We start from the raw sequence: 17,147 nt of genomic DNA, 5'->3' as shown, positions 1-17,147 counted from the left end.
TCACATCTGTGAGGGATCCGGAGCTCATCCACCGCTGCCCGGCTATGGCACCTGGCAGGCCTCCGGCTTAGGCCTGCCACGCAGGTCTTCTCAGCATACAGGGAGCACGTCTGCTCCTCTCTGCTGCTTGGCGCCAAAAACTCCTCAGGCTTGGCGCGCTGGCCTCTTATCTCCAGGAACTCCTTCCTGGAAGTCACCTGACCGGGTCCAGCATCTAAATCTGCTCTCTCTTCAACTTCTCTTGTATATCTTGGTTCCGCTTGACTGTGTCTGGACAGCAGATGGCAATCTCTCTCCATCTTTGAAGCATCATGTAAGAGTTCTCTTAAAGGCTCTCTCGCCTCTACTACACAGAGTCGTTTTCTTCAGAGGAGTGCATTCATGTAACATTACAAGGAGAAGAAATCGATTGGAAAGACCCAGCAATGTGGCCAGATGTCATCATGGACAAGGAAAGGGAGAAGATTGTATTTTCAGGGCTTTCTAATAACGAAGTATTGAAGCAGATAGTACAATCTCTGCCTAAGGATGTTGATGACCGTTCTTTTAGTGACTTTCTCCTATATGCCAAGTCATCTAATGGGCATGAACATTTTTTCAGGGATTGGCTAACATGGAGCCCAAGTAAGAAAGCAATGTATTGTGTAGCGTGCATGGCATTTTCTGTTGATCAGAGAATCAAGACTGGGAGCAGACTTTATCGGAAAGAAGGTTTTAATCCTTTGGTTTTCAAATGGAATCGCCTGTACCTCAAGTTACCAGAGCATGAACATATTGCACAGAACAGGAAGCACTACTGGAGTTGGAGAACCCTCCAAAATGCCCTAGGTGGCCATGCTGTTGACTTTGAGATGCAATGAAGTTTAGCGAAGGAAGCGGAGAAGCTCGTGACTCTTCTAGAAAGACTTTTGGATGCGACACTGCAATTAGGTTAATGCAACATGGCTTTCAGGGGAATATTGCAGAGAATTTGAGATCTACATAACGGCAATTTTCTTGGAACTTTGGAAATCCTGTCACAATATGACAGTGTACTAAAAGAGCATCTAGAAAATTCAAGGTTAGTCAAGAAAAGCAAAAAAATTCCAGCTCATTATCTATCTTGGACAATACAAAATAAATTTATAAATATTTATAGAAAACATGTCCTGGATGCCATATTTTCAGATAGGAAAGAAGCTATTTATTTTTATTTGTGATGCTACTTCAGATGTCTCACGCACTGAACAGAGCGTTGTACTTTTGAGGTATGTCTCCAGAGAGACATACATTTTTTTTTCAGAAGACACGAGAAGAAATTGAGGACATGGTTATATCAAGACTGAATGAGCATGCCATTGACCTAAAAACTGCAGAGGCCAGGTATATGATAAAGGAGCAAACATGTCTGGTAGGATTAAAGGTGTAAGGGCCAAAATTCTAGTGAAATTTCCAAGGGCTCTCTTTTGTCTTTGTACTGCCCATTCTATAAACTTTGTGGGTGTTCATGCTGTTGCAAGCTGTCCTGAAATGAAGACTTTTTTGGAAGCCTAAACCGGCTATACATTCTGTTTAGCAACGGTCTTCCAACTTGATGCAGTTGGAAGGCCTTTACATGGTCTAAGTGACACCCGGTGGAGCTCAAGAATAGAGGCTGCCAAGCATTTTGAAGTTTCTTGATGAAGTTCTTTCTTACGGAAAACTTACAAATGATGCACATTCAGAAGCTGAAGATGTCCAAGACTATTTTTTGTCTTTCAGGGCAGTGATTTTAGCAACATTTTGGGTAAAAGTTCTTACGACTTTTGAGAGAAAAAAAATACTACAATCTAGATCTGTCTCTTTTGGAAGTTGGAGCTGCCAACCTTAAACCTCTCTCTGAAGAAACGATATTACTCAGGGAAAAGTGTCCCACTCTGCTTTCTGAAGCTGGTTTGGTAGCAGATTCCAGATTGCAAAGGACCTATTGAATGCTCAACAATAGTGCCAAAGAAAGTCAAAGCATCATGAAGCTGCAAATCCTGAAGAGCACTTCAAAGCTAATGGCCTTCTTGTGGCAATGGACACTATAATTTCTCATTTTCACCAGCGCCTCAGATCAATGGAATATGTCTGCAAGTTGTTTGCTCCAGCTCTTAAGGTGAGGACAATTAGTGAAAAAAAATCTGGTGGCATCCACTGAAGAATTGATCTCTGCATACCCTAAGGATCTAAACATCATCGTTACTTTCTGAGCTGCAACATCTTCGGAAAGTTTATGAAGGTACATTTACAGAAAATATGGGTCCACTGGATTTACTAAACGCCATCTACAAATTCAAGCTTCAAGGAATATATGGAGAGGTGTGTATTGCACTCAGAATTTTTAGCATCCTACCACTTTCAGTAGCAGAAGTACAGATAGCATTTAGCAATCTCTCATTGGTAAAGAACTATCTGCGTCCTACAATGACAGAATAACGGTTGAACAGCCTAGCCCTTCTATCAATTGAGCATGAGCTCTCCAGACGCCTGAATATTAAAGACCTGATTAATGATTTTGCTAACCAGAAGGTAAGACGACTGCCTGTTCCACATATGTCAATTTGCATCTTCACATCTTCTACATTGCAGCCAGTTTTACATTAGTGTATTTATGCCATGAATGTTCCCCTGTATTATGGATGAGTATCCTAGCCTGACTGCCGGATTACTGACCCAAAGTCCTAGTATTAGAGAGATGTAACAGATCAGTTAGTAATGTTTCAGTTGTGGGACCTGCACCTGACTGACCCAGCGATGTACTATCAGTGCCCCAGATGGGAATACCCATTTATTATTAGGGCTCAGTTCCTTAGATCGTGTGCAATACTGTTTCTTGTTTTTATATTGCATTTTCCTGACCTCACAAAATGACCTTATTTTCATTGTATTAATTGGTTATACATCTTGTCATTGTTTTGTTTTCTGTTTGTTTTGTTACTGACACTATAATTTGCACTTTACATAATTGACCAAAGGATTTAACTAAATGACTCTTATGAAAAAGAGCGAAATGTTTAGTGGGAATGTGTTCCGAAGCTTTTATGTTAAGGGCATTGACCACTCTCTGGTTATTGTTAACCAATGTGTTTGTGAGAGGAATAAAAGGCACTTAGTGACAAAATTCAACATAGACTATATTTCTATTTCCCATATCTCATATTTAGTGCCAAAATTCAAGAAAGGCCATATTAGTAAGTGCCTTATCATCATCTCAAACACATTGGTCAACAATAACCAGAAAATGGCCAATCCTTTTAATCATAGCTTAAAGTTTTGGAAGAATTTACTTTAAAGTTTGTCACCCCTTATATCACAAAATAATAAATATTCAGAAACTGCTTTTCTAATAGACTGACACATCCAGAAGAGATCCCTTTTCATCAGTCACCTCATTATTATAACAAGCAGGATTACAATGAGAGATAACAGAATCCAACATTCACATTAGGTAGTGTCACAGCTCACCTTTTCCCCTTTCCTGCACAATGACATCTGCATGTCACTAAATATAAGAACATGTAAAGAAAACTGTCCCAAGGAAATACATAGAGTCCCCTATAATGTCTAATGTCCATATCTCCAAATAGGCAAGAGAGCAGCTTCCATAAATGTACAGAAAACAGAATACAATAATCTGCAATCAGAAATACAGATTATAAAAAATTATCACAATCTGATTTCAATTAGTTTAAAAATGTATGTGACACATTCCCTTAAAGAAAAATAAAGAAAATATCACTAAACAGAGAATTGGATATTTTAGGAAATGTTTAATAGGTTAGAGTAGAGTAGGGCCCTGCCAAAGGAGTCTACCTTGTCGTGGTGGCAGGCTTAAAAAATCTTTTGGCCAAAACAAAAGCTGCTGGCTATGTATGTGATATAGTGTTTGATGGGAACTGTTAATGTGTGATTTGTAAGGACGTGGTGCAGAAGTGGAGTTTTTCCAAGATTGGGTGGTGGGAGTGTGGAAGATTCAAGAGATGGAGGCGGAGCTGGGGTGGAGTTTCAAGGGGGCTCGAAAATTTTGCCAGAATGGGGTGCTGAAATTCCTGATGACAGCCCTGCTTCTTTATATATCAAAAATCACAGTCTCCTACTCTCCATAGGCTGGTGTTCAAAGGAGTACTGTCATGACAAGCACTGGCGTGTTCAGCAGACCCAAGGCTGTCATGGCAACCCTATGTGTAAACTATTTTGGGAAGAAGAGGTTAAATATAGGGGTAGAATCTCCTCTATTTGTGTTAGAACTCTCCTGTTAGGTTTTTTTGAGTTTGCTGGCCACATGACCATTTTTGCCTATTTAATCCGGCTCCGCCCTCCTTGCCTTGCTGGACTTCATTGTATTTACTACTCTTGAGCTAGCTTGGTGCTCTGTTGCCGTTCTCTGTTAGTTTTGCTAGGTCTTCTGACCTCTATGCTTTTTGTTGTGTGTTTGTCTTTGACTGCTACTATTTCTGCTAGGAGGCGTCCAACTTATCCCAGTCCCTAGTTCTTGTAGGGATACCTCCCTCACACCTATAGGTCTTCGTACAGACTAGCCGAGGACTTTAGCGGGTCTGATCGCAGGATCAGGTTCCCCGTTACATCGTAGGGATCTAGTTTAGTTCTATTGTAGGGACAGATCTCCTGTCTTTCCTTAGTCTCTGTAGCAGATCATAACAGTAAGTCCAGCCCTAAAAGAAAAAAAAAAAAATAAATAAAAATTTCTCTAAGGAAAGACCTCCAGTTTTCCATCATGGTCTCGGTTCAAGATTTGGCTCAACGCTTGCAGGGACTCTCTCTGGAGGTGGTCAAGCTCCAACAACACGTGAGTAGCTGTCCTGGAGCACATTTTGTTGAACCAAAGGTACGTCTGCCTGATTTATTTTTTGGCGAACAACAAGATTTTTTTTCTTTTAAAAATGCTTGTTTATTGTATTTTCGTTTGAGACCCGGATCCTCTGGTGATGAGTCACAGCGCATAGGGTTCATAATGTCACTTTTGCGCAAAGATCCTCAGGGATGGGCCTTCTCTCTCCAACCTAGTGATCCGTGCTTTAGATCAGTGGATAGTTTTTTTTCTGCTTTGTGTTTGTTGTACGATGATCCTGATCGTGTCTCATCTGCTGAGTCTGAATTAAGACGTTTGAGGCAGGGATCGGGTAATGTGGAAAAATATTGTTCTCACTTCCGTCGGTGGTCTGCCCAGGTGGGGTGGAACGATTCAGCTTTGAAAAGCTTGTTTCTTGCAGGGCTAGGTGAAAGGGTTAAGGATTTACTGATTGCTTATCCCACACCTGGAAACTTGCAGGAGGCAATGCAATTAGCTATACGGGTGGACAGGAGACTGCGTGCAAGGATTAATGAAAGCAAATCCTCTGCTATGTCAACTCCGAGTCTTGAGAGGGTCTGTGCTGACAATGGAGAGCCGATGGAGATTGGGGCGATGGCACCCCGCTCTCAGGAAAAAGACCGCAGGCTTTCTGAAGGCTTGTGCTTCTATTGCGGAAATCTTGGTCATTTTATTAAGAGCTGTGTGCTTCGTATGAAGAAAGAAAAAAAAATGGTCAGTCATGCCCGTATTGCCTGTTTAAATTCTAAGGGAGTATTCCTATCTGCCACTACTGCTGCTCAGGATGAATTCATTGAATTTCGGGTATTTTTGGATTGTGGTTCTACTCTGAATGTGATTGATGGGGGATTCTTGGAAAAACTTAGATTAGAACCTAAAACTTTGTCATCCCCTATTTCTGTGGTTTCTGTTGATGGCTCTCCCTTGAAGAGTGTTACTCACAAGGTCTGTGAATTTCCCCTCACTATTAATGGTATTCATCAAGAGAATTTGGATTTGGTGGTATTGGATAATTTGCCTTCTCCAGTAATATTGGGGTTACCCTGGTTAAAATTGCACAATCCTGTATTGGATTGGTCTACCAATGAAATTAAGTCCTGGAGCCCTAAGTGTTATGACAAGTGTTGTAATGGGCGCATTGCTGCTGTGGAAAAAGGGGAATTACCTGTACCTATTCAGGATTTTTGGAGAGTTTTTTCTGAGGAGGAGTCGCAAATTTTGCCTCCCCATAGAGACTATGATTGTACCATTGAATTTGTCCCTGGAGCGACTCTTCCTAAAAGTCGTTTATTTAATCTGACTATTCCTGAGAGAAAGGCTTTGGAGGAATACATACAGACAAGCTTGGCCGCCGGTCACATTAGGCCTTCCAAGTCTCCTGTGGCTGTTGGATTTTATTTTGTAAAAAAGAAAGATGGCGGTTTACGTCCTAGTCTGGACTTTCGTGAGATTAATAAAATTACTGTACGCAATCCTTACCCACTGCCATTGATTCCTGATTTATTTAACCAGTTAGTGGGGGCCAAGTGGTTCTCTAAAATTGATCTCCGGGGGGCATACAATTTGTTGCGCATGAAGGAGGGTGATGAATGGAAGACTGCTTTTAACACTCCTGTGGGTCATTTTGAGAACCTGGTTATGCCTTTTGGTCTTACCAATGCTCCAGCATTTTTTCAGAATCTTATTAATGACATCCTTAGACCTTTAATCGGCAAAAATGTGGTTGTGTATTTGGATGACATTCTGATTTATTCGCCTGATCTGGAGTCTCATTGGCGGAGCGTACGTGAGGTATTACAGTTATTAATGGACAATTCGCTTTTTGCTAAGCAGGAGAAATGTGAGTTCGCTGTACAGAGAATTAGTTTTTTGGGCTACATTATCTCCAGTGAAGGTTTTGAGATGGACCCGGTTAAAGTTCAAGCTGTGCAGGAATGGCCTAGGCCTATTGGTTTGAAATCGATACAGAGGTTTTTGGGTTTCGCCAATTATTACTGAAAATTCATAAAAAATTTTTCTATTATTGTCAAACCACTGACCGATCTCACCAGGAAAGGTGCTAATGCGGTTCAGTGGACTTCTGAGGCCATTGAAGCTTTTGTGTTTCTAAAGGAGAGGTTCACCTCTGCTCCCATCCTTATGCAGCCTGATGTGACTAAGCCGTTTTTGGTTGAGGTTGATGCTTCTTCGGTGGGGGTCGGTGCGGTGTTGTCTCAGGAAAACAAGGATGGAGTACATCCCTGTGCCTTTTTTTCAAAGAAATTTTCTGAGGCTGATCTTAATTACGATATTGGTAATCGGGAATTGCTGGCGATTAAACTCGCATTTGAACACTGGCGTCACCTCTTGGAAGGTGCTGAATTTCCCATTCAGGTTTTCACTGATCATAAAAATCTGATCTATCTTGATGCTGCCAAGCGCTTGAATGCCCGTCAGGCTAGGTGGGCACTTTTTTTCTCGTGGTTTAATTTTTCCGTTACTTACATCCCGGGTACCAAGAATGTTAAAGCGGATGCTTTGTCTCGCAGCTTTTCTCCCATGGTCGGTGTTGAGGAGGAAGAGGAGACCATTTTACAAGAAGGTGTTGTGATTGCTGCTTTGGACTCCGTTTTGGAGGATGAGATTCTTAAAGATCAGGAGAATGCCCCATCTAACACTCCCCATGGGAGGTTGTTTGTGCCTAGGACCTTTAGGAGAGATTTGTTTGTTGAGTGTCATGAGTCTCGGTTGGCAGGTCATCCAGGAATTTCTGAGACCAAGAGACTTGTGGGTCGCAGTTTTTGGTGGCCTGGATGGCAGAAGAAAGTCATTAAGTGGGTGCGCCAATGTACTGTGTGTGCAAGATCCAAGTCTTCGCATGCTCCTGCTGCGGGGTTGCTTTGCCCTCTGGAGGTTCCTAGTGCACCTTGGACACATCTGGCTATGGACTTTATTACTGACCTTCCCCCCTCTGAAGGTTTCACGGTCATCTGGGTGGTCGTGGACCGTTTTAGCAAGATGTGTCACTTGGTTCCCTTCATCAAACTGCCCTGCGCTAAGACACTCGCTAAGGCCTTTGTCAAGGAAATTGTCAGACTACATGGTGTTCCTACTGACATTGTTTCTGATAGGGGACCTCAGTTCGTGGCTCGTTTTTGGCGTGCCTTTTGTGACAGGTTGGGAGTTCATTTGTCGTTTTCATCCGGATATCATCCTGAGTCTAATGGCCAGACTGAAAGGAAGAACCAGGATGTTGAGCAGTTCTTGCGTTGTTTTGTGGCAGACAATCAAGAGGGGTGGTCTGAGTTTCTGCCACTTGCTGAATTTGCTCTTAACAACCATACATCCTCTTCTGCTGGGTGTTCGCCTTTTTTTTGTTGTTCTGGGAGACATCCGTCTTTTGGGTCATTCTCCAAATTGGTTTCGGCTGTGCCTGAGGAGGAGAGCTTTTCCGGTGATTTGGAGAGAGTTTGGACGGATGTGCGTGGTAATCTTCAGGAGGCTAACAAAAAATCTAAGAGGTACTTTGATAGGAAACGGCAAGAGGTTTTGTTTGCTGTTGGTGACATGGTTTGGTTGTCCTCTAAGAATCTGCGATTGAGGATTCCTTCTAAAAAATTGGGTCCCAAGTTCGTAGGGCCCTTTAAGGTGCTTCAGATAGTTAACCAATCTGCTGTTAGGTTGGAGGTTCCTACGTCCTGGAAGATTAACCCGGTGTTTCATGTTTCTCTATTGAAAAAAGCTGATGTGTCGGATGGTGACGCCTCTGCCACTGTTTCTCCGGTGGTGGAGGACGGGGAATATGAAATTTCCCGCATCCTAAATTCTAGACAGTATAGAGGGAGTTTGCAGTATCTCGTCGCTTGGAAGGGTTTAGGACCTGAGGATAACTCATGGGTGAGGGCGGATGATGTTTCTGCTTCCAGACTTGTCAGAGCGTTTCACAGGAGGTTTCCTGGTAAGCCTGGGCCTAGGGGATCCGGAGAATCCTCTTAGAACAGGGGGTACTGTTAGAACTCTCCTGTTAGGTTTTTTTGAGTTTGCTGGTCACATGACAATTTTTGCCTATTTAATCCGGCTCCGCCCTCCTTGCCTTGCTGGACTTCATTGTATTTACTACTCTTGAGCTAGCTTGGTGCTCTGTTGCCGTTCTCTGTTAGTTTTGCTAGGTCTTCTGACCTCTATGCTTTTTGTTGTGTGTTTGTCTTTGACTGCTACTATTTCTGCTAGGAGGTGTCCAACTTATCCCAGTCCCTAGTTCTTGTAGGGATACCTCCCTCACATCTATAGGTCTTCGTACAGACTAGCCGAGGACTTTAGCGGGTCTGATCGCAGGATCAGGTTCCCCGTTACATCGTAGGGATCTAGTTTAGTTCTATTGTAGGGACAGATCTCCTGTCTTTCCTTAGTCTCTGTAGCAGATCATAACAATTTGTATCTCAATCCGCCTGTTGGTAGACCCAAAATGACATAAAAGCGATTTTGTATCATAAAATATAAATTTTATTGAATGATATTTAAAGTTATACAAAGACAATAAATAAGGAAAGGAGGGGAGGGGTTGGGGATAGGAGAGGACAGCTACAGAGGCAGGATGAGATGGTAAAGATCCTGCAAGGAGACTAACATCCCTAAACCAGCATAGATTGTATCACAAATGTGAGTGTAAGCTGCCGGCCAGGTAATATAATGGTAAAAAACCAAGCATAGATCGTATCAAAAGGTACCTTCACATAAGGAGCATTGATAGCAAAGGTAGGTATAACATGTGGCTTTCAAGGTAATAACCTTATAAGGTAAGTCAGTGACAATAGTAGGTATAACATGTAACAAGAAAAGGTAATAATAGACAATAGATTCAGAGGTTACATTATAAAAGATATCGTCATTGTCAAAGATTTCCATTACCTTGTGCCATAAAGATAAGATCTAAGGCAGCGTGCACTAAGATGCTGGGGGGGTGTAGCAGCCGCAGGTGGAGCTTCCCTCCATTCGCAACTGTTAGAAGCAGATGATAGCTGAATAACACAGCCGTCATCTGCCAGCTCAGTTCCCAAGTCCACATCAAAGAACAGGGATGTATGTTATTTTTTTTATAAACATTTTATTTTATTGTTTTACTTTTTTTATTTTAGTCCCTATACAGAACGTGAACCTGGTTGCTTCATTGCGCGATGCTGCGAGGCATGATTTAACATTGCAGCTGTGGGGGCCATTGTGTAGGTTTATTGACTAAGAAAGCCCCCTAACTTTATTTAACAACCTAGATGCCACTGTTACTATAGGTTGCGGCATCAAAGAGGTAAATTAAAGATAACAGCTAGGATCAAAGACATTGACTGCTCAGTTCCTGCAGGAGCCCCTCAGTGATCCAGCTGGAATGGCGCCACCACCGGAGGTGAGTATAGCTGCTATTACTTTACTTCATGGAAACAGTAATTGAGAAGGGTTAGTCCTAGTAGTGGACAACCCTTATATAGACTAAGGGCTTGATTCATTAAGGGGTTTATGTTGAAATTGTGTAAAACTCCTTAACAGTGATGAGCGAGCGTGCTCACCACTGCTCGGTACTCGCCTGAGCATCACCCTGCTCGACATGCTCGGCGAGTATTTTCGGGGTTGCTCGGGCGGGAGCTCTGTTCCCCGCCATGCATGTTTGGCTCTCTTTAGAGAGCCAATGACCATGCAGGGATTGTTTGCCACACACTGTAATGTCGTAGCCATGTTGGTTGTGGCATTACAGTGATTGGCTGGCCGAATAGCGTCATCGAGTCTATATAAGACCGGGCGCCGCTATGCTCATCAAAGCCTATCCCGGAAACAGGCAGAGTAAGGAGAGGTCCTGCTGTGTGAGGGAGAGAATTGGCGGTGTAATAGTTACATATAGGTAGTGGTACTCCAGGAGTATGTATATATATATATCCATCTGAACTAACAGTTCTTCTGAGGACTAATCCAGCTGCATATATTAATCCTGATAGCACGAGTTAGGCAGGCAGGCAGGGTTTGTGGCAGTGTACACAGCACAAGAGGGTCCACTGCACGTTCTGTCTGCTCCTGCTGTTACAGATATCCGTAGACATAGCCCCAGATATCAGGGGCCAGAGCTATTTTTTTTTATGTTAATCCTGATCATTTGCTTAAAAAAGCAATCCAGAGTACACCATTTTACTTCTCCATTTGCTTGTTAGCACTGCAGAATACAGCCAGATCTTTTCCATCATCAGACGTGATCCCATATTACAGCGATAAAAATTCAGAAATGTGTAGTGAACGTGGAAAATATTATCCTTCATTTACAGTTTGTAGCAGTTTGTCAGTGAAGCTATTCACACGTGGTCGCTGTGAATAATAGGAAACTACAAGCCCGCTATTTAAAACAGTAGGCGTCCATCAGACATATCACATATAACTGCGGTACAAATCCAGCCATTTGTAGCGATCGTGTAAAATATTGTCTTCCATTTACAGTTTGTAGCAGTGTGTCAGTGAAGCTATTCACAAGGGCGCATTGAGGAGCATTTTTGTTTTTGGTTATTTATTTTGCCTTATATACAAGTCATTACCTTGGAAAGGATGTTCCTTGACATTTTTCCCACGAAAATCCATTTTGGTTTAGTTTTTGTATGTTTCATTGTGAATCCGTAAAAGTGGGGTAATACTCTGACAACATTGTTCACAGCAGTGACCTGGGAGTCAGAGATGCTTCCAGGGGTCTTCCCCATGCTGTTCCCATGCCATTTGAGCATGGACAGTTTTTGGCCCCCTGCAGACCTCCGGGGTGGAGGGGGTGCCACCGAAAAAATGCTCGAGTTTCCCATAGACTTAAATTAGGCTCATTGCTGGGGTCGAGCACTCGAGCATTCCAATTTGCTTGATTCGAGCAACTAGAACCCGAGCATTTTAGTGCTCGCTCATCACTACTCCTTAATAAGTTGCAATGTTTAGCATAAACGCCAGCTCCACTATTATGAGATAGAATGTGCAGGATATGGACGGGGCGCGGCTACTCAAATCATGATACATTATACCACTCTAGTGGTGTAACTTACTCCAGAAGTGTACTCCAGTCACTAATTGGAGGACACGTTTGGCTACAGCGCATGCTGGTTATCAGATACACCTAGTCCATGAAGAGTCATACTCTACTTAATGAATAAGGCACATTGTACTCCAGCAAGCCCCTTCATTAAAACTTATGTGCGTAACGCCAGTCTAAATGAATGTGCTTCTAAATGTACACAGAGAAGCCTCAACTGAATAAAACTTAAGGCACCAACAAAAAAGTATAACCAAATTTTAGTTTACAAGCAACTTATTACTTATATACACTATTAAAGGGAATCTGACGGCAGGTTTTTGCTATGTAATCTGAAAGCAGCATAATATAGAGCAAGAAAGCCTGATTCAAGCAATGTATCACTGACTGGACTGCTTGGTACAGTTTTGATATAATCCATGCTTTATCTGCTGTTGATATAGCAGCGCTATAAATGCTGAGCTCGATGTAACCCCTCCCCCACCGCTGATTGGCAGCTTCCTATGTACACTGTACAGTTTCAGAAAACTGCCAATCAGTGGTAGGGGCGGGGTTACACAGATTAACCTGACTGGCCTGCACATGAGACCTAGTCAGGCTGTGATAATCTCCTGCTGATAAATTAATAAAATTCAGTGAAACACATATGGTGTCAACATGTGCACTATACCTCTAAATTCATTGAACGGTACAGTTTTTTTTTTAAATGTGGTCACTTTGGGGGTTTCTGCTTTTCTGGTACATCAGGCGTTCTGCTGATGTGACATGGCACCCCAAACCATTCTGGCCACATACTGGAGATTTGTATTTTCAGGAGAAAATTGTATTATGATTTATAGGGTCCAATTTTTCTTGTCATCCTTGCAAAACGTTGGGGCTAAACCAACATTTTGGTTGAAAAAATGTCATCCTTCAATTTCACCTCCAAGTGTTTAGTGACTTGTCACCCGGCTTAAGATGCTCACTACGCCCAGAAATGAATTCCTTGAGGGATACAGTTTCCAAAATGGGTTCAATTATGGGAGTTTTTGTGGGTTTCTCACCTTATGGGCTCTTGAAATGTGACATGTCATCTGCAATCTATTCCAGGTAAAATTGTGAGCCAAAAGTTTTATAGCGCTTCTTCCCTTCTGAGCCCAAAGAGTAGTCTCCGACCACATATGGAGTATTGATGTACTCAACGTTACCCTTGTAAAAATGAAAATTTGTGGCTTCTTCAACATCTTAGTGGAAAAAAACTTTTTTTTTCTTTTTCAAGGCCTAGTGTTATAAAATTCTCTGAAATGCCTGTGGGTTCAAGATGCTCACCCCACCCCTAAATGAATTCATAGTGGGTGTAGTTTTTATAATTTGGGTAATTGTGGGAGGTTTTGGATTTTAGCACTTCAGGAGCTCCGCAAATGTAACATGATGTTTATAGTCTATCTCTTCCAAAATAGCTTAACAAAGGCCAAATAGCGCTCCTTTCCTTCTGAACCCAGCTATGGGCCCCAAAAATAGGTTTCAGCCTCTTATGGGATTTCAGTGTACTGAGACATTTGGGGCTAAAGTAACATTTTCATAGAAAACATTTTTCTTGTTCCAATGTTATAAACTTTTGTGAAGCATCTTTGGATCTAAAATGGCCAGCATACCCTTAGTTGAATTCCTTGAGGAATGCAGTAACTAACATGGGGCCTTTTCTAGGGGCTTTCCGTTCTTTGGGCACCTCAGGAGCTCTGCAAATGTGACATGGCATATGGAATCTATTCCAGCCAAAATTGTGCTCCAATGTAAAATTTTGCTCCTTGCCTTTCAAGCCCTGCCGTTTATCCAAAAAGTATCTTCCAGCCACATGTGGGGTGTTGGCCCAAAATTAATTGTCTATTTTCTTCTGCTCCGTTACTGAAATGACAAAATTGGGAGCTAAAGTAACATTTTTGTGCATAAAAAGTAATTTTTCATTTAACAGCATGAAGCCCTGTGGGGTATACAAAATTTCTCAATACAGTTTTGAATATCTTGAGGGGTACACGTGACATAGGCCCCTCAAAATCACTTCAAATGTGTAAAGGGCCCCTAAAAAAAGAGAGTTTGGAAATCTCATTGAGAAAAAGAAAAATTACTGCTAAACTTTTAACCCTTATAAAAAATCCTAACAAAAAAATATCAATTAAAAATAGAGCGTATTTAATGTAGACATATGGTAAATGTTATTTATTTAAAAAAATTCTGCAGTATGGCACAAAAATAAAGTTTTTAGGGACATAAAAATTTCAAAGTTCAAAAATGGAGATTTTTTCAAAATATATGCATCAAATTTCTATTTCTTTAATATAAATGCCAATCATATTAACCTAAATCTACCACTAACATAAAATACAACGTGTCAAGAAAAAAATTATTACCACATAAAATAGCACATTGGTTTAAAAAATTTGGCCTGGTCAGGAAGGTGAAAACTACCTTAGACGGGAAAGGGTTATTCCCAATATATGTGATAACTCTGAAGTGGAGCAGACTCCACAATACAAGCTGTTCACATTATTACATAGATTTCTTAGACCCGATGAGGCTTGTTTAGTTACGTTGAAAATCCACTTGCTTTTGAGCTGAAGCATTTCCACCTGTTCACATGGGCCAATAAATACACCATTTTTGATGTAATTTTCTATAAAGTGCTACCCTCTTTTTCGCTGACTTATGTGCCATAGCTTGGTGGGTTGCAGTCTGTGTGCTGGAGCCTTTCTTTATGCTTTCCAGCTCCTTTTTTTGTTAATCTATCTATCATCTACATTTTGTATTAGTAACCATCCTCCAAATCCCCTTGTCCGGCCACTTTCTGAATAGTTTGGATATTCTATTTGGACACATCACGGCTCATGGAAAAAATAAATCACACAATGACAGCACATCCATATAAAAACATTCTGTTTCATTATGAAGCTTACAACAGAGTGGCAAGTGACAAGACATAAATACCAGAGATATTATCAAAATCCAAGTTAAAAACAGCATCACTAAATATGCAGGGAATCGATTGTACGAGCCAAGAGACTGTAGTTTTATTTGCTCAAAATAGGAGAAGGGGAGCAAAAAATGTAAAACATAATTCACACTTAGTTTTGGGTGATGAGTATAAATGACAGTGAAGTGATAACTTATAATAAGGAACATACACTGGTAACACAATGACGTTCCTGTAAGTATAACATGTTGTAATGATGGGACATTCATTCCATGCTATGACAAACTAGCGTAACTCTCTCAGCAGTAATGTCATCTTCCACCTCTTCACATCGTCTGCACTGACTTGTGGTATTTGCCAATTACGGAAACAGCGAGTGACGGCAAAAACCAGTGCGTCGTTATACCGTGATATACAAAATGGGTTACATCTATATAAACGTCACCAATTCCTTATAACCCCATGCACTGCTCTCACTGAGATCACTTGGTTGCACATTAACTTTACATACAAATGATGAAATATATACATACAACAAAATCCCTTTAATCGGGCATCCGATAGTCCAGAAGTTCTGATTATCTGGCATCTGACCTGTACATTGGACTTTCTTCCTAGAGATTCTCTAGGTAGAGTTCATCCACAACATATACATGGCAGTCCAATAATCCAGTGTATTAGTTCATCTGTCACCTCTCAGGTCCCATCAAAGCTGAATTAAAGACATTTTATTGTATATATACATACAACACTCAAGCACCCAGATTTCTAGGGGTTTGTCCTGATTCTTAGACCCCATGTGGGGTGCAGCTTGAGAAAGGGCAACGTCACATATAAATATGGGAGAGACATGTCACATTAGATTTATCTTCTATACTTTCCCATCTGCGTTCACTCGAGGATGACAGAAAATGAGACATATTCAGCATCTTCTTCATTCTTGCAACCTAAAGAGGCAAGTCTAATAATACAAGTGCAGCAACCGACCTCATGGCAACACCGATAATCCACACAATTGTCGCCTCCAACACAAGAAGCTATTTTGAGTAGAATCTTAACCAGTTTGTCTACGAATATGATTATTAATGCTTATTTTTGGGTTTTGTTATACATTTTTTCTATAACATGTTGGACATCAATACAGTATATACTTATATTGCTGTTTTTGATTTAAACATTTGCGCACTATGCAATTAAAAATATAGTCATTCGTATAACATGTCTTTTACAATTTGTACCACTAGAGGTCTCTGTTGTACTCTATCCAGTGGCTTCAAATACGCTGCACGCAGTACCAAACGTCACCACTAGAGTGAAATTCAGAAATCTCAGCTGCTTGTAAACATGGGACGCCTTGGCTTTCACAATCATTGTCTTTCTTCATTGCTTCTTATTATTTCATTACTTGGAAAGATAATGTAAACTAATCCAAAGCCCTATCCTAAAATACATTTACTATCCCTTGTAATGCATACTTAACTATTGTAAAGTATTGTCCAATTAGAATTCCATTACTACTGAATCTAAAGAAATATTCAATGTGGTCACTTATTTCTCACCAACCATTTGCATCTTTATTTTACTTTTAGCATAAATCTATAATTCTTCCTCCATTACTAGAATGATAATCGTTTTTTTTTGTATTTTTAATTTGCATCCTGTCTCTTTAAAATAAATGTAACCGTACTTCCTAAATGATAAAGTTTATTTTTAAGTTATTTTATTGCATTTTCTATTATTATAATAGTCCTATGAACCTCCTGTCTCAGGTGACGTCCGGAGAAGGGCGTTCTTACCCTACAAGCTTCGTCTGGCCGGTCCGATCACCAATGTAGTTAGGGCCAACTTGTAACTACTATGTTTCTGCAGGAATCAAAAATTAAAAAAAGGCACAAATTATCTGTAAACGCCATACTTTTCTCTCTTAGGGAACACATTCGTAAAGTACAGTGAAAAGCAAAGCGTTTCATCACATTGTATGAACAGTACTTTGCACATGAACGTTTCCAGTCAGAGATCCAAACCCATATAGTATGTCTCAGAAGGTAACAGAAAGGACAGGAAAGGGTTACTCAGCTGCACAGAGATTTCAGAAAATCCAAGATAAAAGACGTAATAAAAAAGGAAAGAAAAAACAACCATAAAATTATAAAGCTTGTAAACAGACAATTGGAAATACTCTTTATTCATGGAAAAATATCATAAAAAAGTACCACTCTGAAGTAAAACTGCCGGAGTTTCCTTCATGCGCAGTTTCGAGGAGGAACACTTGAGCACAACGTGGAGTCCACCGATATTCACGTGGGTGAGAGCTAGAAAAGTCACCAGGGCGTCCTTGGTAGGTGAAC

At 40.9% G+C, this 17,147-nt stretch overlaps 1 protein-coding gene across 1 annotated transcript in view; it reads right to left on the bottom strand.

Annotated features, from left to right (window-relative positions):
- The window catches only part of LOC141224329 (SH3 domain-containing kinase-binding protein 1-like), an 87,538-nt gene extending 71,368 nt beyond the window's left edge, over positions 1-16,170 (bottom strand). The window contains exons 1-2 of the mRNA XM_073666906.1: positions 16,095-16,170; positions 9,722-9,811 (exon numbers count right to left, since the gene is read on the bottom strand). Coding sequence (XP_073523007.1) covers positions 9,722-9,811; positions 16,095-16,170 — 166 coding nt within the window. The remainder of the gene's footprint in view (positions 1-9,721; positions 9,812-16,094) is intronic.
- Between the last annotated feature and the right edge of the window lie 977 nt (positions 16,171-17,147).

This window comes from Phyllobates terribilis, unplaced genomic scaffold (genome assembly GCF_046119375.1).
Source record: "Phyllobates terribilis strain yellow unplaced genomic scaffold, ASM4611937v1 Scaffold_390__1_contigs__length_1800157, whole genome shotgun sequence".
NCBI lineage: Eukaryota > Metazoa > Chordata > Amphibia > Anura > Dendrobatidae > Phyllobates > Phyllobates terribilis.
The sequence above is the reverse complement of the archived record's forward strand: the minus strand, read 5'-3'. Positions and strand labels throughout refer to the sequence as shown.